This window comes from Diadema antillarum, unplaced genomic scaffold, assembly GCF_040938485.1.
Source record: "Diadema antillarum isolate AM-2024a unplaced genomic scaffold, OU_Dant_1.0 scf00000074, whole genome shotgun sequence".
NCBI lineage: Eukaryota > Metazoa > Echinodermata > Echinoidea > Diadematoida > Diadematidae > Diadema > Diadema antillarum.
The window spans coordinates 2,763,486-2,776,560 of record NW_027270963.1 but is presented as its reverse complement, the minus strand read 5'-3'; the positions used below and the strand labels follow the sequence as shown (position 1 = coordinate 2,776,560).

General features: G+C 43.5%; 1 protein-coding gene across 3 annotated transcripts in view; it reads left to right on the top strand.

Moving 5' to 3' along the window:
• LOC139717312 (ankyrin repeat domain-containing protein 17-like) overlaps positions 1-12,328 on the top strand; it is a 49,027-nt gene extending 36,699 nt beyond the window's left edge. For all 3 annotated transcript variants that reach the window (XM_071628805.1, XM_071628804.1, XM_071628803.1), the window contains exons 21-33: positions 650-750; positions 1,200-1,295; positions 1,655-1,771; positions 2,754-2,907; positions 3,832-4,166; positions 4,704-4,918; positions 5,419-5,583; positions 6,498-6,644; positions 7,133-7,370; positions 8,300-9,707; positions 10,235-10,374; positions 10,928-11,080; positions 11,933-12,328. In XM_071628805.1, the coding sequence (XP_071484906.1) occupies positions 650-750; positions 1,200-1,295; positions 1,655-1,771; positions 2,754-2,907; positions 3,832-4,166; positions 4,704-4,918; positions 5,419-5,583; positions 6,498-6,644; positions 7,133-7,370; positions 8,300-9,707; positions 10,235-10,374; positions 10,928-11,080; positions 11,933-11,965 (3,302 nt within the window). In that variant the 3' untranslated portion in view covers positions 11,966-12,328. The remainder of the gene's footprint in view (positions 1-649; positions 751-1,199; positions 1,296-1,654; positions 1,772-2,753; positions 2,908-3,831; positions 4,167-4,703; positions 4,919-5,418; positions 5,584-6,497; positions 6,645-7,132; positions 7,371-8,299; positions 9,708-10,234; positions 10,375-10,927; positions 11,081-11,932) is intronic.
• The last annotated feature ends 747 nt before the right edge of the window (positions 12,329-13,075 follow it).

Genomic DNA, 13,075 nt, shown 5'->3' with positions numbered 1-13,075 from the left:
TTTATTTAATTAGATGTAAAGATACACACAGTAAGAAAGCCATTGATTTGACTTCAGTATGATATTATTTACTTTACCTCTTCCAACTGAATCATTCATACCTGAAGCATTTATCCCTGTAATTATATGAGCCTGACTTCTTCAAAGCCTGTTGGGTAATCTAATTAACACTCTGCATGCTATCTTTAAATATGGTATATGTACGTTAGGTTGCATTGTAACATCTTACGCCCGCCGCACGCCATTTGAATTTCGGTCGCACGACTAAGCGGCTTTGGATCTGAAATAAACAAGCATATTTATTCTGAGGCTATTGTGATTTATTTCCGATCCAAAGTCAGTCAGTCGTGTTACCGAAAGTTGTGTAGTGTGTGGTGGCCTATAGAATGCATGTCTCTCTTTCTCTCTTTTAGAGCATTGAAACATCTCTGCTGTTAATTAGAAAGAGATTTGACTTTGAAAAAAATGACAGGAATTGCAAATATAGGCCCTTATGATGAGTGTCAAACAACAAGTGAGCTTTGTATATGATAACATCTTTTGTATGGAAAGTGGAAAAATGAGTTTTGGGGCATGTGTATTTGGGATGATGTAATCCTGTTGGCTGGGGTGTCATTGTTTGAACTATTTTTGTCTCGTCTCTATCCAGGCGGTCATTTTGATGTGGTGCAGCTGCTAGTGCACAAAGGTGCACACATTGACAGCCAGGACAACAGAAAAGTATCCTGTTTGATGGCAGCTTTCAGAAAGGTAAGCCTGGAGACGATGATTCATCTGGTTCACTCTGCTTTATTTCGATTCCACATCTTAAGGAAAGAATATGTATGCACAATACAAGGAAATTATAGCTGTAATCACCACCCCTTAAAGAAAAAAGAAACAAACAAAATCAACCCATGATATACATGGATGAAAACTTGGAATGTTGAATTTGCAGAGTAAAGTAGAATTTGTTTTGATGAGGGAACTTGCTCAAGATACCATCGAGAGCCTCATCAGCATTGATTGTGAATTTGTTTCAGTGATCTTGTGCTAGGTTAAGTTTTTGTATTTGCAGCTTGTCCACACCAACCAATATGGTACAGGAATTTCAATACAAACCTACAAGTAGATATATGCTCTATTGTAATTGGTTCATGTTTGTAAAAGAAACAAATGTGACAATTGAGGTTATCTTTCTGTGCTTTTATACTTCACAGGGCCATGTGAAGGTTGTGCGCTGGATGGTGAAGCATGTCAACCAGTTCCCATCAGACACGGACTGCATGCGGTACATTGCCACCATCTCAGACAGGGTAAGCTAAGAGCATCAGTTTGGAAGGGCCAGCCATTGGCACAAATTGCACAGTCCTACATATCCATATCTGCGTGTGTATTTTGAATGGAAAGGGTCAAGTGTGATCAAGGAGAGTGACACTTTCCTCAAACAGTGTACTTGGTATCTATATTTCATTTTCTGTACGATTAAACAGTATTTGATAGAATTATTATGTAAAGTAGGTAGAATATGATTGTTCAAGGGAGTGAAAGGTAGTGTGTATACTCATTGAATGGTTACCAATAATTGTAGTTACCGTAGTTTTATGCAAGGAGACCCAGCTGTCAGAATGAAGGTCATATCTACAACGTATTTTGCCTGTTTCTTGTTCTGCAGGACCTCCTGAAGAAGTGCAACCAGTGCATGGAGATCATTGTGGTTGCCAAGGAGAGACAGGCTGCTGAGGCCAACAAGAATGCCAGCATTCTCCTTGAGCAGCTAGAGTCTGAGAAGGTAAGTGTAAAAGAGGGATTTCGACAGATTGTTGAGATATTGTTGCTTCTTCTCACCCCATACTGGAGTTTTGATATCACCATTTTTGTCATAGCTTAGTGAAGACATGACACTAACTTTTTGTTTTGGTGGCCAAACAAGGAAATATGATGGCCCTATCGGGCCAACAAAACATATCTTTTCTTTTAAAGTGGTGGCCCAAGATCTATTTCTGGTGGCCGTGGGCCTCCGGGCCAATGCTAATGTCGAGCCTAAAATACCCTTGCACTTGGCTTCAGCAGTGGGTTGGAAATGGGTACGAGCAAAGTAAGCAACTGTTATTTACAGATATTTGGGTTATATGAGGTTGTTGAGAACCAGTTTCCATGGCAATGAATGGCTATGACATCACACTTCAGTACTGTATGTTCTGTTAGGCATTTGATGGACTTTGTGTGTATTTCATGACATATGGACAGGAAAGGATATGTGTATTTTGTATGTGCCAGGTGCATTTATGACAATACCTAGGGTGTCCGGCATTCTCAGTTTAAATTTTTGTGTATTTACTAATTTACAGACTTGTGAATTTCATAAGTTGTTGATGATTATCATAATTTTGTTTCTCGTACACATTTCCCAATTTCATTGCATTTTCCCCAGATAGTTGTGCATCACTTAGTTATGAACAAAACCACATTATTTTATATCCTGATTTCCTTCTTGACGGTACAAACATTGTCACTCTTATCAAAAGAGACTTGCTGTTTAGTTTGTCTCACTAAATCTGTAGCATAGTGTGAACGCCTGCCATTGAAGCAATAGCGTACAGTGGACATTTAATTGACTAGCACTCTTCACAGTTGATAATCTGATCCCTGTATATCGGTTAGTCTCAAAAATGAAAATAAATTAAATAGAATAAAGCTAAATCAAACACCCGATCACATGTGCTCTCAATACTATTGCTGACACTTCATCGTTATCACATTTTCCATCTAAGACTCGGGAGGAGAGTCGCAAAGCGGCGGCCGCCAAACGTCGGGAGAAGAAGAAGAAGAAGAGGAAGGAGAAGCAGCAGAAGGGAGGACCCAACAACAGCTCCCCAGAGCCAGACCAAGAAGAGGAGGATGACAGCAGCATTGGAAGAGACACCTGTAAGACTTGCCCCCCACCCCGCCCCTCTTTCTTCCCTCTTGGGACCACACCCATGGTCCCTCACCAATGGGACCTCACTCACAAAGCAAATGTATACTTTGTCATTAATTGTAGACTTCTCTGCCAAAATCTATGGTCTACATTGGCAGAATGTGTATCACTAGTTCATCCCCTCTCCCCAGAAGAAACTCACTTTTCCTTCAATCTTAGACACATGTTGCCATTCTTGTTACTTTTTTTAGGGGGATGGATCTCCGTAAGTTAGTTATGTTCACTTCTCTTGAATATGAGCTGTGTGAATTCGGAGCAGAAAGTTAAGCACAGGGATGCCTATATTGTCTTGCTGGAAATTCACAAATGATGCAGAAGTAAATGCTGAGTGTTGAGGAAAGGTTTGTGAGTAATATGAGGGTAACCAAACAAAACTGCAGCATGTACTGTAAAACCAGAAATTTTGTGCCCAAAGCATGAGACAGAACATCATACCTAAGCATAATGATAATAATGTAAACATTTATAACGCACTATATATCCACTCATAGGTGCTCAAGGCGCTCACAATTAATGTTTATTACCAAATACACAATCTGGCAGTATATTACATATGAGTTCCTACAGCTGCAACATGTTCATCCTCAAGGAAAGGTAGTCCAAAGCAGAAAATAAGTTGTTAGATATTGCACGCCACACGCTCATGATGTGCGCTCTACACACGCTCATGATGTGCGCTCTACACACATACAATTTCTGCAATATTCTCACATTCAGAGCTTGCAACCTGCTCAGATTTTAAGTTGTGGATCACCCTGTATAAGTACTATTTGGAGCGTTCCTGCTTTAGATATGTGAGTGTGTGTCACAGAATGCCGCAGAGAGCCTTGCATCAGATGAAATATTACCATACTCCGTTCTTTTCCATTCAGATGAAGACCTTGTACCGCTAGACCCCCCATCAGCCACCACCACCACAACCATCGGCAAGGTACGCACCAAGGACGTCATGACAACTGCGTCGTCCCAGGGGGCCAACACCACCACCACCACCGTCAGCAAGAAGAACAAGAACAACCTGGGCAGCATCATCTCCGCCACCACCAGCAGCTTGTCGTCGCTCACCACAGCCACCACCACCACCACGCCAACCACTGTGGTGGCGACGACCGCTGGCCAGTCATCCCACAAGTCCTCGGCATCATCATCATCATCGTCAAACGTCATCAGCAACCACACTGGCAGCAAGCTGCCACCCAGCAGCAAGGTGAAGAAGCAATAATATCTCGTCCTCACCCCCTGACTGTTTAAGGCACTATCAACCTCATAACGTGATAACCTTCTTTCTCAAAAATGCGTTGGACACATGCATTATGCAAATAGTCACTACCTGCAGTGGTAGTGGGTTGTTCTCCATTGTTTCACATGCATTATTTGATAATCTGCAAGTAGTCTTCTTTTGGGGAAACGTTGAAATTGAGTACTTTGCCAAATAGAATAGCATGATTTTAAAAGAGGAGATAATAACTGAATCTCACAGAATGATCATATTCTAACATTGCATTTGCCTAAGAGTGGAAGCAGTTGTACCTAGTAAGATATCTATGAACTGTAGGTGTCGGGAACAAAACACTTAACGATTCATTCCTGTTCAGATATTAGTCAATTTTTCTTGTTCTTTTCTAGATATATGATATTTTTGTTGCTTCTTAAAGACATCTTTTGGTTGAATCTTTTCAGCGTGCGGTTAGAAGCCATTTTTTATTTTAAGTCATCTTAACCCTTCTTTTGTGCCAATGTCCAGACAAATTCTTCGTCTGTGAATGCCAACAACAAGGCCAACCAGGCCAAGAGCGGCTCCACCTCGAGCAAGGAGGAGCGGCAGAACAGCAAGAACCGCTTGACCATCAATGGGGAGGCCAAGGAGGGGGGCAAGGAGGGCCGGCAGGAGGAGAAGGTCCGGGAGGAGAAGAAGAGGAAGCGCAGCAGCATGAAGGAGAAACAGCAGAACCACACCATGTGAGTCAGCAAAGCTGAGATTTGAGTATTCCGTCCACCCATGTGCTGTACAAGCTAATTAAGATGCTGGAGGATTAAAACGTTTACCTCAAGTATAAAGTATCAACAGCACCACTTGCCCTTTCCCCTACTTATAGTTTTTTGGGTAGTTCGTTTATGTTGTTGTTGTTTGCTAAGATATAGCTTTGTGTGAACATTATTTTATGCTTCTCTGATTTACTGAGCTTGATTAAACAGGAATGCCACATGCTCTCGTGAGCTAAAGGTTAATGTGAGCCAATACTATTGTAACTCCCAACTTGCTTCAATTACAATGTGACCCATACTTGCCTTGAACAAGATACGACTCATGAACAGAAATTCGTATATTACAGGTCAGTTTGGTTTTCATACATATCAAAGTGTATTGTCTCAACAAGGTTTTACCTTGGATGATGTACGACCATTTCTATTATTTGTGTAGATTTTATCATCATCATGATTATCTTGTGTGTATCCAGTAAACACGACGACTTCCACGGTGGCAGTGCCGTGGATGGGAGCAAGAAATCTGTCGGGCCTGGAGGCGATGGCGGCAGTCCAGGAATGAAGGGGTCGTCCATCACGGCTGCTAGCCCAAAACGAGGCCAGAAGCGAGAAGATGGCTGGAAGGAGGTTGTCAGAAGGTGATTTACCCAGCTGTACTGTGCCCCCTTTGATCTCCCTCGATCGATCCCACCCAACCCCCTAAAAAGATAAAAGAATTAATCTAAAAGCACTCAGAGCACAACCTCTGTCAAGGCAATAGGAATACTTAGTGCTGTAAAATTGTATCATATTTTTATCATATTTTATTTGATAGCATGCAAAAATCTTTAAAATACCTGTTATCAGCAGTTGTACATAGTCCTTCAAAAACAAACAAACAAACAAACAAACAAACCCTCCTGAATTCCTATCAATATCCCAATCACCACTCCAAAACTATTTACCAGTTCCCAATGCTACCAATTCTGAAAGTTTTATCAAAATCCATTCATATCTTTTTTTTTAGTAATATGTCAATTATGTTAATAGACACAAATAATCACTTGTAAAAGAATATCCTCTTAGGCAGAGAGAAAATTTTGTTCCATAATATTTCCTTTTTCCCTTTTACTGCTGCTTTTAAACATGAGTAGTGTCATTGCAGTGTATGGACAAGAAACATGATCTGACCAAGAACTGCTGTGTGAAATAGTTTTATATGGTCAATAGGTTGTATTTGTGAGAATGAACAATATGTTGATTAAAAGTAAATGTTATGTTTACACCCCAATGTGATGTAGGGCCAATAATGAACTGGTTATGATATAACCTCTATCAGCATGTACGCAAAATTAAATCTCGTCCTCCACACTCCAAGACGGGTGAAATTGACATATGCCTCTTTTAGATGAGGTAGGTCACTGCTAAGGGGGAAGCAGAACCTAATTATGCAATCAGACATATGATTCTTGTGAACTGATGAAAGTCAGACCTTTCTGCAGTATTGGTTGCTTCGAAATCGATGGTTTTTGTGATTGTTTTAGTGCACAAATATTTTTTTTCCTATCTGTAGGTCCAAGAAGGTCACTGTGCCAGCGACTGCCATCAGCAGACTAATAGGTCGAGGGGGCTGCAACATCAACGCCATTCGAGATGCGACGGGAGCCCACATTGACGTGGATCGGCAGAATAAGGGCAATGAGCGCACCATCAACATCAAGTGAGTACTGGAATAGCCGATGGCAGTCGGTGCTGCATCGAGAAAACAGCGAGATCTGAGTGTTCATGACTCTGTCCTGAAGGGTGAAAGAGCCAGTGGTGTGGATGGTTGTGTCAAATTAACTGCCAGAAAAGTGTGTGTCATGTGTGCATGTGAGAGATGGAATGCAAAGTGAATATTTTAATCCTTGCGACAAGGACCTCTTGAAATAGATGCTATTGATTCAGTTATCGAGATAAAGATGTCTAGCATTGTTCTGACTGAAAGCTTTGAGATTTATCACAGATTATCCGAGATATTATTCCAGACAACAACCGAGGTGCCAGATTATGTGCAGCTATTTTGCTCCCTAGAGGGATGGCCCCATGCACATTACTGACCTGCACCCTTAAAGGTGCACATTATTTTTTTGTTAAGGCCAATTAACCTTTGCACCAAGAAAAGAGACACCCTAACAGAAGTGCTCACCCATTCTGCTGGTATTCCAGGGGATCTGCTGATGCCACGAGGCAGGCCCACCAACTCATCAGTGCCCTGATCAAGGACCCTGACAAGGACCTCGGAGAGCTGGTGGCGAAAATCAAGAAGTCCTCGGCACCAACCAACTCGGCCACGGTGGCCTTCGCCACCATCAGTACCTCTGTACACTCTCAGCCTCTGTCGGTTGCCCACACCACCAAGAGCATGGCGCAGGCAGCGAGCATGGCGTCAAAACAGGCACCAAAGGTACACTCAGCAGGGAAATGGCAGTTCATAACAAAAAATGAAACATGATACAAAGTATACATTTATCAGTTCATGTTGTTGGACACTTTGAAAAAAAAAAATTGTCCAATTGCCAATTGAAAAAAATTGAACATTGTCACATAAAAAAAGAGAGAAAAAAAAATCCCCAATCCCTGGATTAAGGTCACATATTCGTCAAAAGAATGGATTGGATCAAAGTCATACTCCTTCTTCCACCCCCCCCCCCCCCAAAAAAAAAAAAAATGGGGGTATGTGGTGTATATCAGTAGCTCACATGTCATGATTTGCATATTCTGTTGTACAGTGTAGTTGTGCCTTTATTGTTTTTGAAAGAAATGGATGGAAATGTGTTATAATGTGGACAAGAAGTATAAAATGATATTGACCGCATCAATATATTGTTTAATTTGTGTGACTTGACGTGCATATATTTACATTGCTTGCGACATACGTTCTTGTCACATAAGTTACCAGCATTTCCAGTCAACGGGGCCTGAATTCATAGTGATAAATACCCTGTGAGAATATTTTGCCTGGTTATGTCAAAATGAATGAATGTGCATATATAAGTATTCAACAAACAAGTTTTCAAGACAAAATACTTGGAAGATAATGAAATTTACTCACATGGAAAGGTAGGCTTACCCTCTGTGGGTCAACATTATCAGCCATCTTTTTACTTCATTTTGAGAAGGTAGAATCTGCATGAATTTGAAGGGGCTCCAGTGGGTCTGGCTCCTCTGAATTGGTAACTCAATTTGCATTCTGAAGTGTTGACACAAAGCCTAGCTGAACAAGATCTAAAAAAAGAACAACAACAACGAAAAGACCAACAACAAAAACATAATAGTGACACTCATGTAACACATGTTGATGATTCTGGTTTTGGATTCACATTGTTCTTCCAGAACACTCAGTCTAGTACTGCCGTTTTCCAACAAGCTAGTAAGCAGAGCATCCATCCTCCAAGCAGCCATCAGCAGCTAACCCAGAGCCACAGTGCCCCTCCCATCTCCCCCTTCACAGGGGCACAGCGCCCTACCCGGTATATGAAGCAACCACAACAGCAACAGCAGCAACAACAGCAGCAGCAGCAGCAGCAGATAGCAGCACTGGCCCAGCAGTGGGGTCGCAATCCCGCCATCCGACAGCCAGGTCCAGCAGCTGCTGCTGTCAGCAGGCCAGCTGACCAGACCCAGCCACCTCCCAGCCGAGGCCCCACCATCAATGTCTCAGCTAGTGGTGGGAGTCCAGCCCAGCAGGCTTCGGCAAAGTCCCCCAGGAGCGGAGTGGCCCGACAGCTGTTCACCCAGCCAGCTGGCAAGGCCATAACCACCACCGTGACAGCCAGCATGCCCATGCAGAGCGCCACCGCCGGAGGCTCAGGGACGACGCTTGCCAGCAGCGCTCCGTCCATCAACACCAACATGCCCAATCCGGTCTCGGCACAGTCCAATGGCAGTGCGTCCTTTGCTGCAAAGATTTCGGAGGGTCGGCCTGGGCTGATACACATGTCGTCCATGATGATGGGATCTCAGAGTCAGATGGCAGCTGAGCAGGTCGGATCTGGAGTGCTCCCTCAGCAACCGGAAGGAAATCGCAGCGCACCGGTCTCTACGGCTTCAGTGGGAGGATTCAACTTCATCCCTCACATGCCAGCTCAGTGCGATCACTTCCCCTGGAGCTTGCACGAGCAAGGGTCCTTGAAGGAAGATGGTACGGTTCCAGAGCCAGGCTTTTCTGCAGCTCAAGAGGCCAAGGCACCGGGCTACAAGAGACTCTCCACTGGCTCCATGCCAGTCGGAGCGGAGACGGGGCTGCTGAGCACCACGAACGCCCTGCAGGCCAACCCTGGCATCCTCAACCCAATGCAGCAGACCCACTTCATGCACCACAGTCAGCAACAGCCTCTGTCCCATTCCCACAGCCACTCAAACCCTCACCAGCACTCCCAGCCCCACCATCACCCCCACCCTCTCTCCCACCAACACCCCCATCCTCACCCCATCGAACGACCCGATCCTGTGTCCGCACCCTTGTCCCATGGCCACACCAATCTGTCCCATTTCTCTCCTATACCTGCCCAGCCAGCACCCTCCCCTACCCCTCCTGCAGCTAATGCTTCCCCCATCTCTCCGGGCACCTCTCCCCAGTCTGGCACCACTAGTCCCAGTAACGCCATGGCTAGTCAAGACCGGAAGGCGCTGCGCCCCATTGGGACAGAGAGAAACCTGCAAAACCTGCGACGGACTCCAGTGGGATACAGTGACATACCCATTGTCACCACTGCGAGCAGCATCTGGGCTTACCAAGGAGGTAAGCATAAGCTTTTCACATGAACTTGCATATATGAATATTAGGTCAAGTTTAATGTCTAGAATTAGTTGTATCTTAATTATTCAGTGTGTATTGTGTACCTTACTCTTCAGAATGGTGGCCTCTGATTACTTTCTGATGCAGGAAAAGTGCAAATGGCTGAAAAAATAATGACCAGTGAGAAAAGTCATAGTTCACTCTTAAATGATGCCCATGAAAAGAAGCTCTGTATGAGAGAGATCATGATAAATTTATGTCATTGATATCATGACATGCTGCACCTTCCTCGCCCATTTTTAAACAACGTGCCTCCACCTCTGAACAACATTCAAGCAATAGGATTTTATTCTTTTGCCATATGCTGGGATGTTTGCTTCATAATAGCTTGTCAGCCCTGGTATCACAGTTAGTATTACCATGTCTGGCTGATATGTCTGAAAATCACGTGCCAATTTGTGCTGTGCATTTGTTCAATTTTCTTCTTGTTGATTCACGCTGTAACATTTATTTGCTGTGCGACTCTGCAGTGGGCGAGAGTGGTTCCAGCTGGATGAACTCGGCTCCCTCGATGGACGACATGGCAGTGAGCAACCAAGCCGCTCCGATGCTGCGAACCTACCAGGAGAGACCCATTGGAAGACCCGAGAGCTACCACGGACAACCCATGGTAAGAACTGATTATACATTATGGATTGTAGCAAATACCTGAGATTTTGTGATGTGTGAAGCCCAAACTTCGTGCCATTAGATTTTGGTGTGTTTGTTTGGTTGGTTTCCTTTTCATAACGTTGAGCAAGAGGGTAGAAATTAACTCCTGTAGTTACTGATTTAGAGTATTTTAATCTGGTAAACTGGTGAGTCACGTACCTGTGGCGCTAAATTCTTTTTGATTTTGTTATCGAGTGGTAATGATTTTCTCTTTTTTATAATTGATTTTTGCACAAGATCATTAAAAAGTGAAGCAGGACAATTGAAGAATTCTTTGCTCCTACAATGATGTTTGCCAACTTGTGTCCCCCAGTATCTCCATAGTGCATTCTTGTATGTGTGACTTTTTATTATTAGATTCCAACTGCACTGGTAGTATTAGGTTATCAGATCAGTAGTAGATTATGCTGTGGTGTTGTTTGCTTGCAAGACCCTCAGTGAGGATAGTAAAGTGCAATGGGGTAGACGAGATTGGCATCTGTGATTTATGGTGTATTATTTGGGTGCGGTAGGTCACACCCTTCCACCGAGGGGAGATAGGTGAGCAGCAGGGCCTACCCAGCTCCATGACTCCACCCAATCACCAGGGTCTCTACCAGGGCACGCCCCCCATCGGGATCAGCAACGGGCTCTGGGGTACCACGGATGTCATGGACAGCAACCAGGTGAACCCTTCAGTCCATTCCTTCCATTAGAACTGAAGAGCATGTTGAGAGTTTGATTGTATTGATAGGTATTGATTGTGCATTGTATCTTCTAGTTGTATGTTTGTGGGATTGTTTTAAAAACAAAACTCGTGCATTGAACTTAAGCATTACAGCTGCTAACTGACAAATTGTCCTACATTGATGTAAAAAAGGCATGGAATTTATCAGTGTTATAGTTGAAGCCATAACAACAACAACAACAACAACAAAAAATCATGGGCATGCTCACTGGACAAGCCTCTATAAGACTCCCGTCTGGTGATCAGGAGGTCGTTGGTTCAAATCCAGCCCAAGTATGTACGCCCATCAACTCGATGCAAGAATTTCATTAATATGAATAAACGTCAGCATGATTACAATTGTGTTGACTTCCCTTTCAAGAGTTCTTGTTGCACATCACGTTTTGCTTAGGAAATTCATGCCCTGCTGTAAACATTACACATTTTGTCTTATAATGGCCAGCATCTTCAAAAAGTACTTATTCTTGAAACTTTATGATATTGTGATGCCCAGTCTAAATTGGCAGGAAGGAAAGACTGCGGTTCTGCTAAGTCTGTCACAAGGTAATTTCATGAAAACACTTCTATGTCTTCCACTAGGCGACCTGTGGAAAGTGAAAATTGATCACATCTGTGGGGAAGTAAGTTTTGTGACAATTTGCAGAGCTTTTTCATCAGTATGTCACAGAGTCTATCAATCAGCTTTTCTTTCTCTTTCCTGCTCTGATTCACCCTCCACTCTTCCGTGTCTGCCTACCCCTGCCGACCTTCCTCTGGTATCACTTCATACCTGTCGTCCTCGTCACTGCAGACTTGGAGGATGTGGAATCAGTCATCCATGTAGGCCCCCTGCCTGACCAGCTAAGTCTCCAACGGGACACAAGGCCAGCCAGCTTCTGTCAAAGAGGGCACCCTACCAGACAGACCATCCCGATTTCTTAGGCGAGCAGAGGGACATCATACTACGGCTGCCATTCACAAATATATATTATACTGTGTATCTTCTACGTACCGAGCCCGGTTTATGTTGGACATGGCAAGCAGTTTAAATGCGGCATACTTCAACTAGCTGTCTGTGTAGTGCATAACGGCTGTCTCGCAGCCAAAGCTTTTGTATGTGCTCTTTTTATGGGGAAAAAAAAAAGCAAATCAGACATAGCAAACTCAAATGAAAATCTTCTGGTTTTAGTCATAGTGCTCTTGTGGTGTGTGGTGGGGAAAGGGGGGGGGGGGGTATCAATAGGATGAGATGGGGACGGGGGAGTGAGTGGGATTTTTACCATGTATATGGACAGAGGGATTTCTGTGCTGCTATATTATAGCTGTGTTTGCTACTATGCTGTGATGAGGAATTAGCTGACCCAAAGGTTGTTTTACTATCGGGTTATGCTGGTGTATGTGAGTAGAGGAGCTACTGTCTGCTGATTGCTGCATTAACTCAGTAAACCTGTTCGTTTTTGCGCCAATTGAGCACTCAAGGGTGAATAAGTGTAAGCAAGGACTCTGTGCTCTGGGCTAGCATTCTATCGTATCAATAGTAAGAGCACCAAGAAGACAGTGGAGTCTCATGCATCATGCTTTTAGTTATGTGGCAGTTACGTGTGACAGAAATACTTGTGTAATAGGCTCTGATTTGACAGTGTGCAGAACAATACCCACAGCCGATTTCTTGCTTCGATCCGGCAATCCGCCAAAACACCATACAGTAGACTATAGGGTGCTGTGCTTAAAAAGCAAAAAGTTCACGCAGTTCATGTCGCTTTCGAAAGCAAAGTCAAAAGGTCTCAGTGCAAAGCAACTTTGGCATAGTTTTCGTGTGGTTTTTTTTTGTGTTTGTGCTCCAGAAGTATTTTGGACAAAAGCCAAACTTTTCTTTCCTCAAACAGATGTCGTTTTAGATTTTTGAAAGGACATAACCCGAAGTAAAAAATTTGGCTGACAGAAATTGATTGAA